The sequence below is a fragment of the Miniopterus natalensis genome, chromosome 4 (genome assembly GCF_054644295.1).
Source record: "Miniopterus natalensis isolate mMinNat1 chromosome 4, mMinNat1.hap1, whole genome shotgun sequence".
Lineage (NCBI taxonomy): Eukaryota > Metazoa > Chordata > Mammalia > Chiroptera > Miniopteridae > Miniopterus > Miniopterus natalensis.
Window position 1 is genome coordinate 36,137,228 of NC_142084.1, and position 23,839 is coordinate 36,161,066.

The 23,839-nt window shown below is 36.3% G+C and overlaps 1 protein-coding gene across 2 annotated transcripts in view; it reads right to left on the bottom strand.

Moving 5' to 3' along the window:
• Positions 1-23,839, bottom strand: part of ELF2 (E74 like ETS transcription factor 2) — an 86,943-nt gene that overhangs the window by 44,960 nt on the left and 18,144 nt on the right. For both annotated transcript variants that reach the window (XM_016210196.2, XM_016210195.2), the window contains exons 2-4: positions 20,715-20,799; positions 19,099-19,334; positions 3,532-3,697 (exon numbers count right to left, since the gene is read on the bottom strand). In XM_016210196.2, coding sequence (XP_016065682.1) covers positions 3,532-3,697; positions 19,099-19,170 — 238 coding nt within the window. In that variant the 5' untranslated portion in view covers positions 19,171-19,334; positions 20,715-20,799. The remainder of the gene's footprint in view (positions 1-3,531; positions 3,698-19,098; positions 19,335-20,714; positions 20,800-23,839) is intronic.

The following is a 23,839-nucleotide window of genomic DNA, read 5'->3' on the forward strand; positions in this document are numbered from 1 at the left end:
AGCATCAACCTAGGATTCAGGGGATCATGGTTCAATTCCTGGTCAGGGCACATGCCCAGGTTGTGGGCTCGATCCCCAGTTAGGGGTGGGTGGGTGCAGGAGGTGGCTGACCAATGACAACTCTCTCATCATTGTTTCTCTCTCTCTCTCCCTCCTTCTCCCTTCCTCTCTGAAATCAATAAAGATATATTAAAAAAAAAAAAAAGCAGTTTATAGGTTTGGATGAATATGCCTATTTTCAAAGTTTCAAAACATATTTGGTTTTTCCTATAAATTTTGAGAAGATTACTATTACACATAAGCTCTGTAAGAGAAAAGTAGACTTTTAGTCTTTAAAAGGTGAAGCAAAATAGCCTATAATTACATGTAACAAAATTAAAAAATCATTTTATTCACAAAATAATAAAGGTGGCTAAATATACATCATTATATGATTTTAGTACTCCTGCCTGGATGATATCATGAAACTGTTTCTGGTGTGGGTATGTACATATGGATATATAGGAATAATAAAAAAAAAAAACTTATATAAACATGCACAGAACTGACATACAGATCAATAAGTATAATTATGAACATTTTTATAACCTAAGTTGTAATGTAGGAGCATTCCAGGAAGTGTTTCCTAGATGTACAAAAGGAAATCTTATTCTATATGAATTGTGTTTCCTCCACCAATTCCCCAAATAAAAACTGATATAACCATGTTATAAATATTCCTTTGCTTTTCTTCCCACTCAGCTTCTCCAAAATTTACACATGTCTGGAATTTAAGTGAAAACTTTATACTACGAGAAATGAGCCTGATCCTACTCTACAACCTAAAACAGGGGCGGGGAACATCCAGCCCAAGGGCTGCATAGGGCCCGAAAAATCATTTGGTCTGGCCCTGCCAAGGCAACCATAGGCAGTATTCAAAATTCAATAAAACTAGGAGCTTTATTTCACAGCTAATTTTTAAATTGATAATTTTGTATGGCCCACGAATGATGTTATAAATACCCAAATGGCTCTTGGAAGAAAAAAGGTTCCCCACCCCTGACCTAAAAGGAAACATGTTAGGACAAGTCATAACAACTTCCATTCATTTGCATACGTTCTAGATGTTAGATGTCAAAAGAATGAAAATTTATTCAGATTTTACTCATTTAAAAATGTATTTGATTTTTTTAAAATATATCTTTATTGATTTCAGGGAGAGGGAGAGGGAGAGAGAAAGTTGAAACATCAAAGATGAGAGAGTCATTGATCAGCTGCCTCGTGCACGCCCCCGGCTGGGGATCGAGCCCGCAACTGGGCATGTGCCCTGACGGAATCTCACCGCGATCTCCTGAATCCTAGGTCAATGCTCAACTGCCAAGCCACACCTGGCTGGGCATTTGATTCTTTAAAAACAAAATTAAGCTCAGATTAACTATTCTAAACTAATCTCTATATATTAATGATCCTTATAAAGTTATTAAAAATCCATGAGCTATAGGATTGTCAAATAAGTCAGTATATTATAGACTCTATGGTTTACACGCCTTATGATAAATAAATACAAGTGTTTTAAATTGTTGCGACTACATGTACGTGCCAGCAGTTTTCAGTATGAATTTGGCATTGCCTTTTTAAAAGAATTATATCTGAATTCTAAGTTTTATGGTGCTGTTCTATAAAGAGAGACAAGAATAGCTATACTATATTCTTTATTCTTAGAAGTAATAAAGCAAGCATAGATTTCATTAAAAATCCATGAGCCAGTATGTAATTAAAAATTAAGATGAACTTCTCAGCACATTTAGACTATTTTAGAATAATGAGTTATTTACTAATATTTCCTTTTCAGTATTTTTTTAAAAATCTAAAAAATGTTATTAAGTGTTCAAAAACCACTTTTAAAATATCACAAAAGTAGCTGTTACTTTACCCAGACTTTGTATATCCTCTTTGTCAGTATCACAATCACTCATATCTCTGCCCTGCAAATGATATCATCACCCTCAGAGTTCAAGAAGACTAAGAAAATAAAATTATTAAGTGGATTATATTTGCTTCCTATTTGGAATTGCTTTTTACCTAAGTAACTTAAATTGATGAAGCACTGGCCACCAACTGTACAACCAGTAAGATTTGGATGTCCTGCTCTGGTATTTTAATGTGATAAATATTTTGTGATAAAACAATTTTCTACTGATGCAAACTTGGCACTGTAATTTTCATTTTTTTACAATTCCTAATTTGCTACTAAAATCAGTCTTCCTTATGTTTTTGAATATTTTCCTCAACTTTGCTATCATACTTTTTGTTCTTACGCTATTAGTTTTCTGTTTAGTTATGCTCTTATAATAAAATCAGTTACAACAGCTACTTCATCATGCAGAATACTTTCAGCTGTTCTTCCATATTGTTTTCCTCAAGAAGAAAATTCATCTCTGCCATTAAACTTCTAGCTTCTGACTGGAAAACTCTCCAAACTCTCTGAAAAACACATGTATCTTCCCACCACTTGCATGATCTATCGTTAAACCAAGTACCAGCACAGGCTACAGTCACCAAGCCCATCTGAAGCGTTTGGCAACTTGTTTTGAAAATGAACTGTTCACATGGGTTTGCTGGCATTGTCACCATTGCTTTGAAGAGCAAGGGAGCTTCCAATCCCTCAGCTCAACAACAAATAAGGCTGGAGGAAGAGCAGCTTTAAGCTAGAAGAAGCTAGCAGTCCTAGGGAGTGCTACTGGGCCTCCGCAAGCAGAAAGAGTTCAAGTGCTCACAATGTTTAATCATGAGACTTTGCTACATTTATAGGAATTTATCAAAATACTTAAGAATTTTTATTAGGTTTGTACACCAAGCATATGGGTTCTTTTTCACCATTAATAGCTAAAGATAAATTTTAATGTTTATTATTATAAAAGAGTCACTACAATCCTGTGGTAAAATACTCTTATTTTCTTTATGATCAATGGCAAAAATTAAAAGGTTTCTCCAAGAATTACACACTAATCCCTAATTAAACATACAGTTATCTCACCGCAGACACACTGAAACACCACAATTTCTAAGACAAAATGGGAAGAGAAATCTGATAGACTACTGCAAAGATGTTTCTGACCTAAGAAAAAAGCAATCATACTGCTCCACCGATACTGATTCAAAGAAACTCAATCTGTTATAGAATGAGAATACCATACTTATTTTTAAATTTAAAAAAAAGTTACCCTCATATACTAGCCTACTGACCTCTATAAGTAAATAATAACTAGTTAATTTTTGCACTCCCAGAAAAAAAATAAGTTTATTACTGTGGGCCTGTAATTTTATCCTTAGGGCCCATGAGATAAGATTCTGTTACACCTCAAAAAATAATATAGAACTTCTTATATCCATATAAATTCCCTTAAAAAAGAGAAGTCCCACTGGTTTCCAAGCTATACTAAATAGCATTAAAAGGAGGTTTGTCTGGTATATTATTCATCTGGCAATAGTAATGATGACTTACAAAATGAGAAAGTTATAGAAATAATAAACATATGATGAGATGTCTACCTGTTTCCACATTCTCGGTCTCAACTTCTTGTTCTTCTGCCACATCTTGCATCATATAAGTCTCATCATCATAAACCAGAACCTGGGCTGCATAGCCCTGCTCTAATCTGGCACTTGGTACAGGCTCCACAATCACTGCTGGATATTCAGAAACCTTTTCACTTTCCTACAAGAGCAAATTTAAAAAACAATCAACCTTTTTATTCACAAATGCCGGGTTTACTTATAAACTCTTGAGTTCATAGCGTCTCAAGGAGTCCACACAATGAGTTTCATGTATTATAAATATGAATGTAAAAACCAAAACAAGAGATGGAGCGGGCTAACTTTAATGATCTGTTCAAGTCTTAAGAGGGGAGACACAGACTAAACATTTTAAATAATCAGGGCTTTAGGATTAAGATGGCAAATTAAAAACATGCATATAATTTTATTCTCATGAAAGCAGTAAAAGAAGCAGTAAGGAGAAGAGATAAAAGCTACAAAGGAAAAGAGATAAGGGTAGCAAAACCTTGGAAGACTGAAAGTGGATGGGTGTTAGTAAGTGGTCTAGCGGACCCAGGAAAGCCAAATCAGAGCGTGGCAGCAGAGCCAGTTGAGAAAGAGCACAGGACACTGGAGGATCCACAGAAGGCAATCCCAGTGACTTCTGGAAATGGAGCAGCAGCAGGTGGGAGAGAGAGGAGGTGGTTCAGACAAGGAAGATCCCATTAAACCTGTTTGAAAAGCACTTTGATTCCTAGACTCGCTCCCTCCTCCATGATGCTAGGCAACCAGCCCTCCCCACCTCAGCAGAGGATTGCAGAGGGAGAAACAAGAGAATCTCTGAGGTCTATTAGGCACATTTGCTAGTATCAGTACTGTACCAAAAACAGTTTCCAATCTGCTTTTTAGTCCTCACCTTTAAATCATGAGCAGACTGCCAAGTATTACTAGTTATCTAAGACAGAATATATACATACATGCACACATATATATTCATATTCCTCACAGAGATAAGATATTATATCCATAAAACAAGAACAGAAAACAAAAATGACAATAAAAAAGAGTTCTTAAAAATTAAAAACACGATAGCTAAAATGAAAAGACAGAGGATCAGATGATAACATTGAGGCAGTCTTCCAAGAACCAGAGAAAAAAGATAAAGCAATGTAAAGTTAGGAGAGAGAAGAGAACAGCATTAGGGGACAGTCCAGGAGGTCTAATACCTGAATAACAGGAATTACAGAAAAAAGAAAATGGAGAGGGAGGGGGAGGTTGGAAAGGAATCAAAGAATTCTAGAAATTTTTCTATAGCTGAAGGACCTAAGCTGTCCATTTGAAAGGACCTACCGAGGGCTTAGTATAAAAAATTAAGGGAGACCTACGCTGAGGCACACCATTGTGAAATATTATAATCCTGGGGGCAAAAAGAAGATTCTACAAGCTTCTAGAAAATATACACGTCACACACAAAGACTCAGGACTCAGTTCAATCTTCTCAACCATAATACTGGAAGGAAGATGACAACAGAGCTGCTTCTTCAAAATTTTAAAGGAAAATTATTTCCAACCTAGAATTCTTCACCCAGTCTAACCATCTTATGAAAGCCGAATAAAGGTTTTCTCAAACATGAATGAGCTCGCATTTACCTTCCCTGCATCCTTTCTCAAGAAGCAGCTGGGAAGTGTTTTCTATCAAAAAAAGAGTAAATTTGTAATTTATTAATCCTCACCTGAGGATATTTTTTTCCATTGATATTTTAGAGAAAGTGGGAGGGGGAGAGAGAGAGAAACATCTATGTGAGAGAGACACATCAATTGGTTGCCTCCCGCACACGCCCTGACAGGGCTGGGAATCGAGCCTGCAACCAAGGTACGTGCCCTTGGCCAGAATCGAACCCGGAATCCTTCAGTCCACAGGCTGATGCTCTAACCACTGAGCAAAACTGGCTAGGACTAAATCTGTAATTTAAAAAAAAAAGATGACTTAGGATACAGAACATAGGGGATCCAATCCGGGAGAGAGATGGTAGTGATCTTCAGGGAGGCCTGTGAAGGGAGGTTTCAGGATGCAGCTGTGCACAGGATTTAAAGGGCAACCAGTTCAGACTGTAGCAGTGTGACACCTAAGACAGGATGATAAACTGCCATCTCCAAGATAAACACTGACACTGTTCCTAAGTACAGAACACCCAGATAAGCCTATTCCAGATTTTCGTTCCTATTGAGCTGGCCTTGATGTACCCACTGACCCCACCTTGCCTTGCCACCTGGATCAGCTGAGAATACTCTTTTCACTTCCCAGTGTGTTCTGCTTTGATACAGTCCTAAGTGCTGAAACAAGACCACAAAGAGGGTAGAAATCAAAACTAAAGAACAGCACTCTTTCCATGCGACCATATACCTGCTGCATGAACATGCAATATAAGGTCCCTACTGAAGCCCTGCCTGATTCCTGACCAAGATGGCCCTATGTTTCCAATAACTAAGTCGTGACAATGCTTACTGATCGCCTGAGTAGAAGCTCTTGAAAATCAGTGAACCCAATGCCAAACTAGTCAGCCCTTTTCCTGGAAGCCTTCATATAGCTGTGGAAATGCTGTCCTCTCCTAGCATAGTTAGCTTGGTACACTATTCATTTTTTCAAAGTAAACAGTACGTCATTTAGGAATATATACACAGGCAATGATACTATAAAGAAAAGAAATAACATATAAGACAGGATAATGGCACCTCTGGGAACAGACAGGGTAGAATATGGGAGAGGGACAAGCTCAGTAAAATACTAGTGATTTCTATTTTTTAACCTGAGTGATAGGTAACATGTATTCTTTCTGTTATTCTTAGGCTGAAACATATATTTTATACACTCTTCATTTTGTATCAAACATTTCATAAAAAATTTTAAATAAATTACAAAACAAAGATACAGCAAATTAAAAAAGAAAGTACATGCTGAATATTAACACTGAATTTCCTACTCTGTATAAGGTAAAATATGAGTCCAACTTTTTACCATTAAAAAATATTCTTTCCCACAAACTGAATATAGTAACAGTCAAATCACCATGCCTCTTGCTCAGCTTTATAACCACAGCCTACAGGCAGCACCACCCAGCTAGAACATAGCTGTTAATGAGAAGCATGGGACAGGTAAAGATAGATGAGGTCTCCATTCATTAGAAACTCAGAAAGCAGCATCATAAGTAGCAGCTGAACTAGTATTAACCCAAGCAGTGAGTATTTTATTTACGTATAACCCACGGGACTTATATTATAACTTCTTTCATCCCTCTGAAATCGGATAGTATATTTAACAGTAACATTAACATGAGATTATTTTATATTGTGAACCACCCATCCCCACCCTACCAGTACAAAATCAGTCAAATTTCCTAAACCATGAAATACTTGAGGATTAGAATTCTGTAGAAGGCCAAAACTCCTTTCCCCACCAATTAGGTTTCTGGACCACTCTTCTCTCTGTTTTGATATTTTAATGGTTCCTTCCATTTAACCATAAAAAGCAAAAATTTTTTTATTAAAAAAATTCAGCCTGGCCAGGTGGCTCTGTTGGTTGGAGCATCATGCCATACACCAAAAGGCTGTGGGTTCAATTCTGGGTCAGGGCACATACCCCAGTTGCAGGTTCAATTCCTGGTCAGGGCATATATGGGAGGCAACGAATCGCTGTTTCTCTCTCCCTCCCTCATCTCTCTCTAAAATCAAACATATCCTTGGGTGAGGATTAAAAAAAAAAATTCTCTCCTTCCTTTTACCTGAACTCCAGATCTCTGCTCCTGATCCCTGTGTACACCTCATAAAGACAGTCTAACACCCTGATTCATTTTCTCTATGTGCCTGTAATCTGGATTCCACCATCTCATTGACACTCTTCACTCAAAATGTCACCAGGGACCAAACTCTACTTCAGTCTTGATCCTCCCTGCCACTCTGCAGACTACACACTGACCACCACCTCATTTAAAAAAATCATCCCTTCTATCTTTTGTCTTCTCTTTCAAGAAACCACTCTACTTTTAAGCGTCTCCTCTGACTCTTCTTCCATCCCCAGGGACTCAAATGTAGCCAATTTGCTACGGTTCTGTCCTCAGCATCTCCTTTCTTCTTACTCTATACTACCATCCCAGGCGAGCCTACCTATTTTCATGGTTTCGAATAACACCTCTATACTGGTGATTATTAAATATCTGCTTTCCACTCTGACCCATCTCCTGAACTCCAGACCCATATTTTAAACTACCAACTTAACATCATTACAGGAATATTCAGCCAATACTTCAAGCGTAACAGGTCTAATTGGGAACAAATGATCCACATCTCTTCCTATTCCCCCACCCTGTGTTTTTCTCTAAACCTCAGTTTCTTATTTAAAAAGGAGATTATAGCCCTAGCTGGTCTGACTCAGTGGTTAGAGCGTCAGCCCACAGACTGAAGGGTCCCGGGTTCAATTCTGGCCAAGGGCACATACCTTGGTTGCAGGCTTGATCCCCGACCCCAGTAGGAGCTCGAACGGGAGGGGAGCAAACAATCAACGTATCTCTCTCACATGGATGTTCCTCACTCACTCTCTCCCTCTCCGCACCCCCCGCCCAAAAAGCAATGGAAAAAATATCCTCGGGTGAGGGCAAAAAAATAATAAAAAATTAAAGAGATTATAATATTCATACTTAAAGTCCCTTGAAAATTAAATATGCACAAATTAGTGACAGCTATTTTACATGGTAACAATAGTATTCAAACATACTATACTTGCCCTCAACTTTGGAGGGCATCTTTTCATATTACAATCAGAATTCTTTGTGCAAAAGCTTTCATGATTCCCCATTGTCTAAAAAGAAAGTTTAACATACTAAACAATGGTTTTTAACATTCTTTGAAATATAACCCTCAATCCACCTATTAAAGGTTGAACTGTGTCCCCCCAAAAAGATGGTGAAGCCCTAACCACCAGTACCTGTAAATCTGAGCTTATTTGAAAATAGGGTCTTTACAAGGTGATCCAGTTAAGATGAGATTAGGATAAACCCTAATCCAATGGGAGCAGGTCCTTCTTAAAAGGGCAAATTTGGACACAAAGAAACACACACAGAGGCAAGATGATGTAAAGACACAGGGAAAACACCATCTACAAGCCAAGGAGCTCTGGAAGCTACCAGAAGTCAGGAGAGAGACACAGAAGAGATTCTCCCTTACAGCCACCAGAAGGAACGTACTCTGCCAACACCTTGATTTTGAACTTCTAGCCTCCAGAGCTGAGACAATAAATATCTTGTTTAAAAGCCACCAGGTTGATGGTACTTTGTGATGGCAGCCCCAAAGAACAAATAAATAAACTTTACAGCCGTATTTCCTGCATTATGCTACATAACTTTTCTATTACTTGCTTTGCCTTCAATTCTCAAACATGAGAGCTTCCATGACTGTTTTTCATGTTATTTTATGGCCTAATTACCTTCCATATCTGTCGAAACCCTTTCCACCCACTAAGGGCCAAGTTCCAGGGAGTTGTCTTATAATCCCCCAATCAGTTTTTCCATCCAAGTACTTCCAGAACAAGTCGTCTGCCCAATAGTACCACTGTTCATTATCCTGTATTATAATTATCAGTTTATATATCCAACTCCTTGACAAGACAGTAAGATGTCTGACAGCAAGACTGCTTAGCTCTCGGTCAACTTTTATATCATCTTCAACAATATGTACTTCATGTAAACTGAAGTGGCACTTATGTATTCGTAGCTCAATGCATTTAATATTAACAGGTATTCAGAGACTCAACATTTGCTAATCTACAATGCCAAGTAACTTCATAAGCTTTTCCTCTGCCAAATGACGGTCCAGAGGCCACTGCTACAGATATGCAGATAATTACTGCTTTGTACTGTGTACAGGAGTTAGTGATTTTTACTGGGAAGGAGCGTGGAAAAGGAATCAGGAATCTTCATTTTATAAAAATAGAGTGAAAACTCACACAACCACTAAGTTGTTTTACTTAGGATCACTATAATCTTGCTCAACTCACCAAAATACGCAATCATTAGAATGCATCAACTCCAGATTCAGTGGGTCTAGGCACAACCTGCTTAGTTCCCCATAAGCTAAGGTTGTCAGACTTAGCAAATAAAAACACACAATACCCAGTTAAATTTGAAATTCAGATAAACAATGAATAATAAGTAAAAGCTGTTCCATGAAATATTTGGAACATACTTAAAAAGTTATTCGTTGTTTACCTGAAATTCAGATTTAACAGGATAGCCTGTTATATTATCTGGCTACTGTAAGCACTATCAATGATCTCAAAAAACTTCCATTCAAGGAGAGCCATTCTTAGTAAAAAGAGGCAGGACAAGCACAACAGTGCAGTGCTTATCTAAAAAGCATTTTCATAATGCACTCAAGTCAGTGCTCTCCAGGTAGCAGAAGTTTCCAAAGATAAATACCATAAATGGCTGAAGGCAATGGTATTGTAGTCCTTTTATCACTGTTAGAAATAAATTGAAAGACATGAAAGTTGGGAGTATATTAAAAATATATAAATCTGTTTCAAGTTTCTTCTTTTGTGGTAGAGTAAAGCCACCTTCAAAGCCTTATCAAAAATGAAATATACAGTGTGGCAGACACAAGGGGACTAAATCTCTCCCCAACTGTTTACCCCCAGAAGCCACTCCAAATAACTATGTCACTAAAATAAATTCAGTGTGCTTGCTATGCAAACACAGTTTTAAGACAAGTCCCCTAACCAAGATGGTCATAATGGGGATCAATGGGGGGATATCTGTAATACTTTCAACAATAAAGATACATTTTTTTAAAAATACACACATCAGAAATGGATTGAATAACTATTGTATATTTACACAAGTTAAGGGAGATATGTATGTATTATCATGGAAAAATATCAGTGATACAAGTAAGTGGGGGGGAATGGGTAACAGGACAGTACTGTTGTATAATTCTATTTATATATTTATTTTACACATGCATTAAAAAGTCTGGAAAAATATATCTCAAATTAATAACCTGATGAGAGCATACTCAGATAAAAGGATTTTCATTTTCTCAGTATGTCTGAGATTACTGGGTTTTACAATGATCCTATATAACTAATAAGAAAAATCAAAATACTTTTTTTTTCCATTGAAAAATAACAAATGGAACAAGAACCAAAAAAACCTCTAAAGCCTATAGGGGTAATTTGAAAACTTTAAAAAGAAATACCATTTGCATAATATGGTATTTATAAATGTGGGAGAATCTATCTCAACAGATAAATCATTTATTTTTAATCAATTTTACCTAGGTATTTTCATAAATGTAGACATCCCATCAATTACCATCACAATCAAGAAACAACATTTCCATCAACCAGAAGGCTCCTGTGCACCCCCTGTACCAGTCAAACCCTCACCACAACCACCTACCCAACCAACTATGCACAGGGGCCCAGGCAACCACCAATCTGCTCTCTATCCCTATAAATTTCTTTTTTTTTTTTTTAAATATATCTTTATTGATTCCAGAGAGAGGAAAGGAGAGGGAGAGAGAGAGACAGAAACATCAATGATGAGAGAGTCATTGATCAAGCTCGAAACCAGGCATGTGCTCTGACCGGGAATCAAACCCTGATCGCTTATATCCTAGGTTGATGCTCAACCGCTGAGCCACACCCAGCCGGGCTATAAATTTCATTTTTTAAAATCTCATATATGTGGAATCAATAGTTCATGCTGTTTTCGGTCTCAGTTCTTTAAATTAACATAACATTGAGATTTATACATGTTGTTGCTTGTATCAGGAGTTCATTTCTTTTTATTGCTGAGAATTCCACTGTGTGGATATAACCATTGTTTATCCATTCACCATGTTCATATGGCTGTAATGCTCCAATTAATGTCCTGCTCTTCCTCCCCTCTTCCATTCCTCTCCATTCCACATTTACCTATGAGACAAATTACTAGACCAAATGGTGCTTGTACATTTAATTTTAAAAGGGTTGTCAAATTATTTTCCAAAGTGGCTATTTTACATTCCCACTAGAAACATACAAGAGTTCCAGTTGCTCTACAGCCTTTCCAACACGTGGCATTACTGCTGGTAATAGTCACCATTCTGTTTAAGTATGTAGTAGTATCTCCTCGTGGCAGACACAGGGGGACTAAATCTCTTGTGGTTTTAATTTGCATTTCCTTGATGGCTAATTGATATTGGGCATTTTTATATGTGCTTACTGGCCATTCGTATGATTTTCCTCTTCAAATCATTTTCCTATTTTAATGGGTTATTTTCCAAGTTATGACTTTATATATTCTGAATGCAAGCTCTTTGTCAATATATGTATTGCAAACATTTTTTCCCAAATTTCTGGTTTGCCTTTACATTTTCTTAATGGAATTTTAGGAGAAGTTTTTAATTTAAATGACATTCGACTCCCAATATTTTTCTTTTAAAGTTCTTTTTTGGTATGTTCAATCTAAGAAATCATTGCCTATTTCAAGGTTGAGACAATTTTCTTGCGTTTTCTTTCAGACGGTTTTATAGTTTAAACATTTAATACTACACTCAATTTTGCGTTAGTCACTGTATATGATGTGAAGACTGTAGTGCATTTATTTGCATGTGGATATGCACTTGTTTCACTATCATTTGTTTAAAAGACTATTCTTCCTCCACAAAATGACAGTAGCACCCTTACTGAAAATCAATCAGCCTATGGGGGTCTCCATTATGTTCCACTGATCCATATGTCTGTTGGTTTATGAATACCACACTGTCTCATTACTGGAGTTTCATAGTAAGTCTTTAAATCAGGAATATAAGCTCTCCAACTTTGTTCTTACCCGTAAGTCTTCCGATCCATAAACATGTATTTCTCTCCATTTATTCAGGTCTTTAATTTCTCTTGATATTTTGTAGTTCTCTGTGTACAGATATTTTATTTATTTCATTAAACTTATGGCTATGCTATTTTGACGCTGTTAAATAGTATTGCCTTTTGCTATAGCTGGTTTGGCTCAGTGGTTAGAGCGTAGGCCCTTGGACTTAAGGGTCTCGGGTTTGATTCCAGTCAAGGGCACGTTCCTGCAACGGAGGCAACCAATTGATGTGTCTCTCTCAAATCGATATTTCTCTCCCCCACCCTCACTCTCTCTGAAAAGCAATGGAAAAAATATCCTCAGCTGAGGATTAAAAAATAAATAGTATCGCCTTTTAAATTTCATTTTCCAGTTATATCTTGCTAGAATATATGAGCACAATTGATGTTTTACATATTCACCTGTTCTAAATTTATTTGTTAGTTCTAACAGTCGTATGGATATCTTAGGAATTTCTATGTACATGATCATATCGCTTAGAAATATAGTTCTATTTTTTCTTTTCCAGTCTGTAGGTCTTTTATTTTCCTTGCCCTGTACCAATGTTGTGGTGTTCAATAGAAGTGATTAGAGCAGACATCCTTGCTTTGCTATCAACCTTAAAAGGAAAATTCAGTATTTCATAATTAAGCATGACGGTGGTTGTAAGTTTATCACAGATGCACTTACCAGGCTGGGGAAGCTGCCCAATATTACTAAAGAATTTGTATAATAAACAAGTGTTCAGTTTTAACAAGTGGGTTTTCTGTGGCTATTGAGATGATCACGTGATTTTTCCTTTTTACTTAATATGGTGAATATACTAATTCATTAAATCTATCTTACTGGGATAAAACCCATTTGGGACATACGACCCCTTTTATATGCTGCTGGATTAGATTGCTAGTATTTTATCAAGAATGTTTATTTCTGCCCTAGCCGGTTTGGCTCAGTGGTTAGAGTGTCAGCCTGCAGACTGAAGGGTCCCATGTTCAGTTCTGGCCAAGGGCACGTACCTTGGTTGCAGGCTCAATTCCCCGCCTAGTCGGGAGATGTGCGGGAGGAAACCAATCAATGTGTGTCTCTCACATCAATGTTCCTCTCTCCCCCCTTCCACTCTCTCTGAAAAGAAATGGAAAAAAATATCCTCAGGTGAGGATTAAAAAAGAATGTTTCTTTCTAAGTTCATGAAGGATATCAGTTTGTAGTTTTCTTTTTCTATATCTTTATCTGTTACTGGCATCAGGGCAATGCTGTCCTCATAAAATGAGTTAGGAAATGCTCCCTTGTCCTCTACTTTTCTGAGTTGTGTAGGATTAGTATTATTTCTTCCTTAAATGCTTGGTAAAACATCAATAATGCCAGGTAGCCCTGGAGTGTTCTTTGCAGATATGATTCTGATTAGGAATTTATTTTAAAAATAGCGAGCTATTTATACTTTCTATTCCTTCTGTAGTGACTTCCAAGTAATTTGTCCATTTCATCTAAGTTTTCAAGCTTATTAGCATAAAGTTGTTCATATTTATTCTCTATAGCAGGGGTGAGGAACCTTCTTTCTGCCAAGGGCCATTTCGATATTTTTAACATCATTCACAGGCCATATAAAATTATCAACTTAAAAATTAGTCTGCTATATTTGGTCAAACATTTAATTAACTCACCCCTAATGTGATGACTGGAACTGCTTCTCTTTGGTGAGGCCTTGGCAGGGCCAGACCAAATTATTTCAGCCCGCAGGCCAGACATTCACCACCCGATCTATAGTAATGTCTGATTCCTGATATTAGTAATTTCTGGGGGGGGGTTTCTTGTGCAGTGTATTTAGACATGTGTCAATTTTATTTATTTTCTTCAAAGGATCATATTCTAGTTTAATTTCTCTATTCTCTGCCCACTTTCTACTTCACTGATTTTTTAAAAATGTTTTTAGTGATTTCAGAAAGAGGAAGGGAGAGAGAAAAGAGTAACATCAGTGATGAGAGAGAATCATCGATCTGTTGCCTACTGCATGCCCCTGTGGGGGATGAAGCCCACAACCTGGGCATATGTCCTGACCAGGAATCAAACCATGACCTTCTGGTTCACAGATTGACGCTCAACCACTGAGCCAGACAGGGCAGGCCACTGATTTATTTCTATTTTCATTATTTCCTCCCTTCTACTTACTTTGGGTTTAATGTGATCTTCATACTCTAGCTTACTGTGGTGAAAGCTTAAGCGATTGATTTTAGATTTTTCTCCTTTGCTAATATAAGTATTTGAAACTACAAATTCTCCTCTAAGTACATTAACTGCATCCCTCAAATTTTTATATATTGTTTTCATCTTCATTCAGTTTGAGTATTTACTAATTTCTCTTGTAACTTATTCTTTAATCCATAAGTTATATAAAAGTGAGCTGTTTAATATCCAAACATTTGCAGATTTTGCAAGTATCTTTTTGTGCTCATTTCTAACATGATTCTGCTTTGGTAAGACAACTTTTTCTGTATGATTTCAATCCTTTAAAAATTATTGAGACATAGAGCCTGACATATGATGTATCTTGGTTCACTGTCCATGTACACTTGAAATGAATGTGTACTGTTAGGTAGTGTTCCATAAATGTCCATTAGGTGAAGTTGGATGATAATATTGTTCAAATCTTCTATTCTCATTGATTTTCTAATTGTTCTATCAATTAACCAAGAGAGAAATGCTGCAATGTCTAACTAATACTATAGGTTTACCTATTTCCTCTTTCAGTTCTGTCAGTTTATGCTTTATATATTTTGAAGCTCTAATACTGAGTACACACACATTTAGGGTTGTTAAGTCTTCTTGACGAATGGTCCTTTCATCATTTATGAAATGTCTATTTTTATCCCTGGTAATAATCTTGTCCTGAAACCACTTCAGCCTTTTTATGATTAAATTTACATGGTATATATCTATTTCTATAGTTTTACTTTTAAGCCGTGCTGTCAATACTTAAAATGAATTTCTGGTATAAAACATAAAACAGACTTCTTTTTAAACCCCATCTGGCAATATTTACATTTTATTTGGACTGTTTAGAATATTTACAATTAACATTATCTACAAAACGGGAGTGAAATCTACCATCCTGATCTTTGTTATTTGTTTCATTTATTCCTTGTTCTATTTTTATTCTGTCTTCTTTTGAATTGAATTTTTTCGTATCCATTTTAATTCATATATTGGCTTGCCCGGCTGGCATGACCCAGCTGTTGAGCATTGACCTAGGATCCAGGAGATCGCGGTTCAATTCCCAGTCAGGGCACATGCTTGGGTTGCGGGCTCGATCCCCAGTAGGGAGCGTGTAGGGGGCAGCCGGTCAATGACTCTCTCATCATTGATATTTCTACCTCTCTCTCCCTCTCCCTTCCTCTCTCTGAAATCAATAAAGACATATTTTTTAAAACACATAAATATTTAAATCCTTTTTTCCCTGCATTAATCCTCTATTTCTGCGAGACCTACCTGCTACACACTTCCTTTTCAAAAAGTGCTCTGGCCATTCCTGTATGTTCACTCTTCCAAGCAATCATTAGGTTTATATACTCAATTTTCCCCAAAGTCGCCCTAACATTTGATAAAGATGGAATTAAATATATGGATTAGCTGAAGGAAATTGACTTCCTCCACAACGCTGACCCTTCCCACCTCTCTAAGTATTAAATATATCCCATTGTCTATTAAAGTCTTCTTTCGTGTACTTCAACATCAATAATTTTCTTCAAATAAGTCCCATATATCTTTTATATTCATTCCTCAATACTTTATATTTTTGGTTAATTTTCTGAAAGGGATCTTATTCTCCATGATCTTTTCTAACTAATTACAGTCCTTACAAAAAAAAAAGCTAAATATTTTTTGTGTTAATTTTTATCTGCCAAACTTTCATTAGTTTTAATGGGTTTTCATGGATTCCCTCTGGTTTTCCCGGGTAGAGATTCATATTATCTACAAATAATAACTTGATCTCCTTTATAATATTTATATTTTCTCATTATCTTGCCTGATTGCAGAAAATATTAATAGTAATGGTAGTACCTACACTTATCTTCTTTCCAATTTTAAAGAAAATACTCCAGTACATTATAATTAAATAGGATTAAGGCTACTGATTTGTAACAGTTATTTTTTATCATGTTAAGACACCTATATTTATATTATTAAGAGTTTTTATCTGGAGTGGATACAGAATTTCATAAAACCTATTTCATTAAGTATTTTATTCCCACTAACGTATCTTATGTCATATGTCATATTGGTGCGGAGATATAGTAATGATTTTAATATTGAATTAGCCTTATATGTCTAAATCCTATTTGGTAACTCGATTTTTCAACATATAATTGCATTTTGTATATTTATTACTATTTTTTATGATTTTTAAATCTATACTCATAAGTATGACTAGTTTATTTTTTGGGTATCTTCGTGAGAACAGAATTATCCTAATTTTATAAAATGTGTTACTTTTATAAAAAGAAATAAAGTTATAAAAATAAAGCCTGAAAAATTATATTAATAACTCTCCAAACGCCCACCACTTTTTTTTCGCCAACTACTATTTTTTTAAATTTACTTTTCAATTATAGTTGGCATATAATATTATATTAGTTTCAGGTGTACAACACAGTACCCACCACTTTTTACACATTTATTTTTTCTTCAGATTCTGAAGTTATGATTATAAAATCTTGACAGGTCATTTTTTTCTCTCCAACCTACATTTTAGAGTATAGATATTACAGATATATATTATAGATATATTCCTGAAAAGTTGCTTATAAGAAAAAATCTATCTTTCAAATATCACTATCTCCAAAACTACCTTTGTAAAATTAGAAGATTTTTCAGATCCCAGAGGCTTTTCTTTCTTCCTGGAATTCTCTTTCCCCACGTTTCTATTGCCCAATCCCTTACTTTATTTAAATCTAAACTAAAGTATCATCTCTTCAGAGAAGCCTTCCCTGGCCACCCTACGTAAAATACCCCCTGCCACCCCTCCCTCCATTTCTAGCCCTAATTTACTTTTCACAGCCATTTTAACCCTAGTGCCTAGAAAAGTACTTGACGCAAGGTAAGTGGTCAGTTAATATTTGCTGAAGAAAAAGTTCCCCAAGAATAGTTTACCGCACTCTCGTTCCACGCTACCTAAAATGCTTGTGACCACCCTATAAAGCTACCACATTAATCATTAGTCAATAATGCCTTGATAAAATGACTTCATTTATCAGATTCTTCCATAATAATCAGTTCTCCAGGCCAAGAACACTCAGGGTTCCATGAGAAGTAAAAAAATAAGTCTTCCAGAAATAAACTGTAGTACTCTTTTCCCATATTGACGGTACCCAATCAACACAAGGTAAATTAAATATATTCTGCCTATTGTTCTTGGCGGCTCCCTTCATAGGGTTAGATACCAACAGAGAAAAACTATAATACAAAGAGAAAGCTCTTGAAGAAGCAGCAATAACTGATTTGTGTGATATGGATGGAAGTCCCCCAAGTCCCAATCTCTTTAGTTTATCACACCTGGAAGTGACCGTACAGGAAGTAAATCTTCAAGGAGGAAGTAGACATTGGTTACGAGAATAAAGTATGTTCTGTAGCTGTGGCTTCTCTTAATGGACTTTGAACCAGTTTTAGATTCCAATACGACCAGAACATCTGAGTTATTACAAGTCCATTGAGAACAAAGGAAAAGTTGTAGCCTTCGCTTTATCTCCCTCCCACTGAAGTTGTCCGTAGCTATCTTAGAGGACTGACAGACACCAAGAAAGCAAGAAAAAGAATCCAGATTCCAGAACACACAGCCTGATGCTCTAACTTGTTTCTCAGTCATGTCACTATACCACTATGCTGGTAATGAGTACCAGTAACAGCAGTGTCTTTCACAGAATACAGGGAAAATAGATTTTCTAAATATAGTAAACTCTTTATTTTCCCACCTCATGTCTGACCAAATATTTGTCCATTAGTGTGACAGCATTATTATATTTTAATTTAGCTCCTTCCCAGTATTCAGTATTTACTGAATGGTGGCAACAGAAGCCAGACCCTGGAAATTCATATATTTCTGGTACTGTTATTTTTCTACTCCCATCTCTTATTCTTTAATATTATCGATAAAAAGAAAACACAAAATTCTAATAATGTAAAAAATTCTGTATGTATAAAATTTCAAAACTCGAGTTTCTTTTCTGATTTACAAATTATCTAAAGTCTTAAATATATATACATTAGATTAAAATATGGATCCCCACACTGAATTAGATAAAACAAAATAATCAAAAAACAAAGATGGCAACTAAAGGAGATACAAAATTCTAATTTAAGATTAATTTAATTTAGGTATGCTATATACCTATAACACTCTATAATCCAAAACAATAAATTTTATCAGGAATTTAACTCTCTCTCTCAACTAATATTACAGTATTCTTTCTTTCAATTTTTTCCTCCCAGTTCATTCCAATATATGCATGTTCCAAAAACTCAGGTGAGCCTGGCAGTACATTCCCTCAACCTTCTATTACCTAAATTATATAAGGACACGTGACATGTACATATACAATTTCATGCAATGTACATTTCTATTCTCAAATACCTGTTTCCCATCAATTTCAAAACTAGTTCATGCATTGAATTCTATGAACAAAACAATAACATAATACATTGGATGCCTAACCTCTTGATTTTCTACTCCACTGCTGGAAAGCTCCAAAACAGAACCTCCACTGTCAACCACTGCTGATGTCATTGTTTATTCCCTGAGGAAGCGTGAAACGCTATTAATCAGTACAATTAAAGGTTCATGGATGATTGCCAGTGTTATAGGTTTGCATTATCATGTCTTAAAAGTCAATAGAGGAGTGGAGTAGATATCCAGAAATCCATTCTTCTAAAGATGATTAACCAGAGAGCCTAAAAAGAGGAAGAATTTGAAAAGTTATTAAAAATATATAGGAAAGATATAAAGCACAACCTGCTCTGCAATCTAATTTTTAACATTTGTATAAACTAAAAAAACAGGGGAATACCCTTATACACCCATGTCAAAAGAGGGCAGTAATGAGCATTCTACTTAGCATTGTCAAGTTCGGGAACATAGTGAAATTAAGTTCTTACCAAGCTACTGCACATTCGTGGCATTATGATATTTACATTCTAAGAGGTAAAATGTTATAACTTTCAATCTTTATGAAGATGTACTTTTATTCCTGAAATATTTTCATAGAAATTTAAAAAATATTTTATGCATTAAAAACACGAAATGTGCTGGACCAAGCCATCTTCTAAAATTATTTGCCCATATAGCAAATTAAAAGATTTATCAGTCTGTAAATATTTCACTCCTTTTCCTTTGGCTCGTTTGATTTATTTGACAATTAGACAATTAGAATTGTCTACGGCAGCGATCTCATTTTGTGTTCATATTTTGAATATTTTATAAGAACTATAAAACAGATTATTTGAGTAGCTTATACTTTCAAATATAGTAGTTTGAAAATAGTGAAATCACTTGGAATGCCTTTAATATTATTTATCATTCTTTTCTCAGTAATTTTTTTACTATTGGTTCAATATGCAATATAGCAAATGGTTTGAAGTAAACATAATTCAATTTTCCCCAGTAGAGATGAATTTCAATATATCATCTAGAGTTACGCATTAGAATATTCCCAAAAAGTTACACTTTATTTGATTTGGTATGTGTTAAATTTTTCATAGAGAAATTAGATATTTCTAACAGGATTTTTTCATATAAAAATTTAAAAAAGCAGAAAATTAAGTATAAAGAGAAAATACATTTCTTTCTTTTTTTAAATAAATAATTTTACAACTAAACAGCATTTGACACCTGCAAGATGGTGATATCTTGCAGCTTTGACCAGGTTTATTCACTCTCAATTTTTCAACAGTGCAACTTGGAGATAATAATAAAGTATTTCCATAAACTCCTACAATAAAAAGAAATGCCTAGGGAAAAAAAAAATTTTTCACTTCACTACCTAAGACCAATTCAATACTATTAGTATCCTTTTTGATCCTTTTAGTATCTTTTGATCTTATCAAAAGAAAATAGAGGAAGTATTTGTGAGCTTCCATCTGTAATTGGCTGCAGGCAATTAATTGAGATAACTCACTACTTTCGGACCAGCTGAGGAAGTATTTGTATCCTAATAAAAATTAAGAAAAACAGCCCCACACACAAGCTCACCATTATCATATAAGGTAATGACTATTTTCAGTTTCTGTTTTCTAAACATATAGATAATAACAGAAAAAATAAATTTTACTTACAATTTGAATGTTAAGTAGTCTATGCATCCTTCACTATTTTCACAACTTGGCAAGAGCTAAAATATAAACCAGCAGTTCTCTGGAACTAGTAGAGGGGGAAAAGACAGTATTAATATAATTCTATTAAAAATATTCTTGTCCAAAGTACGTGTAATTCAGACAATATGTACTTATTACAAACCACCTCCAAAGCCTGGTGACATACATTATATAATACACATAATAAAAAATTATTTCTAGGTTATTGAGGAATCAGAAATTTTTATCAAACTTAAAATTCCAAGTCACCACTAAATAACAATTACTGAGTAAGGACAGATTCAACATACACAGCGGATGCCCCATATTGGGGCTTATATTTCAAGTGGCTGCAGGGTATAATCCTTGATCCCTAGAAATATAAAATCAGTATTTTAAAAAACTAACCCAAAAAACTACTATAAAGCAATGTTGATGATATATAATTCCCTATTAAGTCACTTTCCTTCTTCCTCACCCTCCAAACATTCTATACACATCTATACATCCCACGCCTCCTCAAAAGCCCTCCTTTCAAAAGCTAATCCGCTGACCTATGCACTGGAGCTTAGGCCTTGCTCCATCAATTATTTCCTCTTTTTCCTTAACCTTATCATTTTAAACGATGGGTTCCTTTCCCTCATCATCTAAACATTTACAAGACTCATCTTAAGCATGGAAAAGTCCTCCTCAGTGACCCTGCATGCTCCTCCACCTACTGGTCTAGTTCCTTTCTTGATAATGTACTAGAAGAAAAGTCTTCTATGCTCTGTCTCCACTTCCTAATTAGGTACCCCTCCTTCTATAGAAGTTTGTCACCCATCACCACCAACTGAAAGTTTTACTAAATTCTGGTTGTCCTATCCAATGGGTACATTTCCGGCTTCATAGGACTTAATGGCTCTGAAGCACTTACAGTGGCTCATGCCCTCCTTGAAACTCTATCCTGAATTTATTTCTCCCGCCCTAGCTCCTCCTTTTCAACTTCCTCTTAGAGACTCAGCCCTAATTTTCAAGGAGCCTGGAGTAAGACTATAAATGGGAGCCTATATACCATATGTATAAATATTTTAAAGTTATAAATCAAGCTAACAAGCTATTAAATTATCATTCTATCTTCCTATTTTGGCATACACACTTTTATAACAATCTAAAAGGCTAAGTTCTGAGTTGGACTTCTCAGACTCCCTCAAATTCTGTGGGGGCAGGGCAAAACCATACTCCCCACACACACCTGGCCTGCAGCCTGTCTCCTTTTTCTCTTCCCAAATTTGGCTCCACTCCATACTACAGGGAGCCTCATATACATACATGTGGCATCCCAAGCTCTGGCCACATGCCTGCAAACTGCTACCCTTTGGCCATCCCTCAAACCTAGAGAAGCCCATACATGTAGTATGGTCAAGAGAAGAGAGAATCAGAAAAGAGACCTGTGAAAGGCCACATGGGCAGGGGTTCAAATACTCAGAACTTGATCTAGAAATAGGTACCAGATGGACTAGTTCCCTTGGCACCCCCATGTCTTACTCTTATCAAGAGGGGGGTAGTTGGAGGAACGCCAAATGAGGAACTCTAAAACACAGACAGGGCCCAGAGCAGGGTTCCCACTTGGCTGAGTCTAAGGACAATGCTACTTACTCTGTGGTCAACCCTTACATGGAGGTATTTTGGGGACTCCATCCCTAGTCCTCTCTGACTCTACACTCTCTAAGATGTCTCGTATATTGCCATGGCTTCACACCAATCTCTTTTCCAGTCTAAACCATTTCATGGGCTCCAGTTTGTCTACTAGACACTTTCTTGCCTCTACTTCTTTATGAAATTTAATAGGGTATAATAATTCATATACATCTATTCCAGGATATCCCAGGCATGTCATTAATTAATTCAGTAAATCAACAAATATTAACTAAGCACCTATTATATGCTAGCACAGTTTTGGGTGCTAGAAGTACAGCAATGAATAAAGCAAAAGTCCTTGTCCTTATGGATCTTAAATTCCACTGGGGAGAGATAAACAAAATATATACAACACACATGTAGATGGTGATACAGGCTAAGGAGACAAATGAACCAAAGGGAGAGAATATTCAGCAGCAAAGAAGGTTGCAATTTCAAACTGAATGGTCAGAGAAAGATTGACATATGGCTAAATACCCAAAAGTAGGACTATGCCAATAACTGGGGGGAAAGCCTTTTTCAAAGGAAAGAGAAACTTCAAGATCTGCAACAGGGGGCGCACCTGACTACTTCAAGGACCAGCAAGGAGGCCAATGTGACTGGAGTAGAGTAAGCAAAAGGAAGAAAGATGATGACAGAGAGGCAAAGGGCCACAGAGGCCTTCAGCAAGGACTCTTTCAGGAGGAGGGTTTTATGTGGAGGAAGGTGACCTGATTAATATATAAGGATCATTCAGAGGCTGGGTTAGGAACAGACAGGGGGCAAGGGCATGAGCAGGGAGGTTAGAAAGCGAGTATAATAATTTAGTGAGAAATGACAGTGGCTAGGATGAGTGGTAGGGTCTGGCGAAAATAAAAACTGTTCAACTTTTAGATATATTTTGAAGGTAAAGTGGAAAGATTTGTTAGCAAATTGGATGTGGGGTGTGAGAGAAAAAGAGTCAAGAATGAATCCAAAGATATGTCACAGCACCATCAAATGGAATGGGGGAAAGCGTGGGAGGAGACTATGTCCCCAACTAAACTCATTTTTTCATTAGCTACCTTCCTGAGAGTATTACCTCTCCCACTGTGCTTAGCTCACTCAGTAGGTTACCCCAACACCACACAAGTTGCCTAAAAAACATTAACACCACCATACTCTCACTCTTGACCTCTTCTCTATAATCTCATACCTTCTGCCCTCGTTGAGGTCCTGATTATCATTTCTCTATATGGTTGTAGGGCCTCAGAATTTGTCTCTTAGCCTTTCATCTCCCCCCCCTTCCAGCCCACCTCCTGCAGTATCAAGGTGGTCTGAAATAGAGGAACGTCGTGCCCCTCTCAAGTCTTCAGGGGTTCCTCATCACCAGCAAGATGAAATCCCAACCTCTTTGCAAGCATCCTGATTTAGCAGGCAAGCAAGAGGTCTAGGTCTATTTTCAGAAG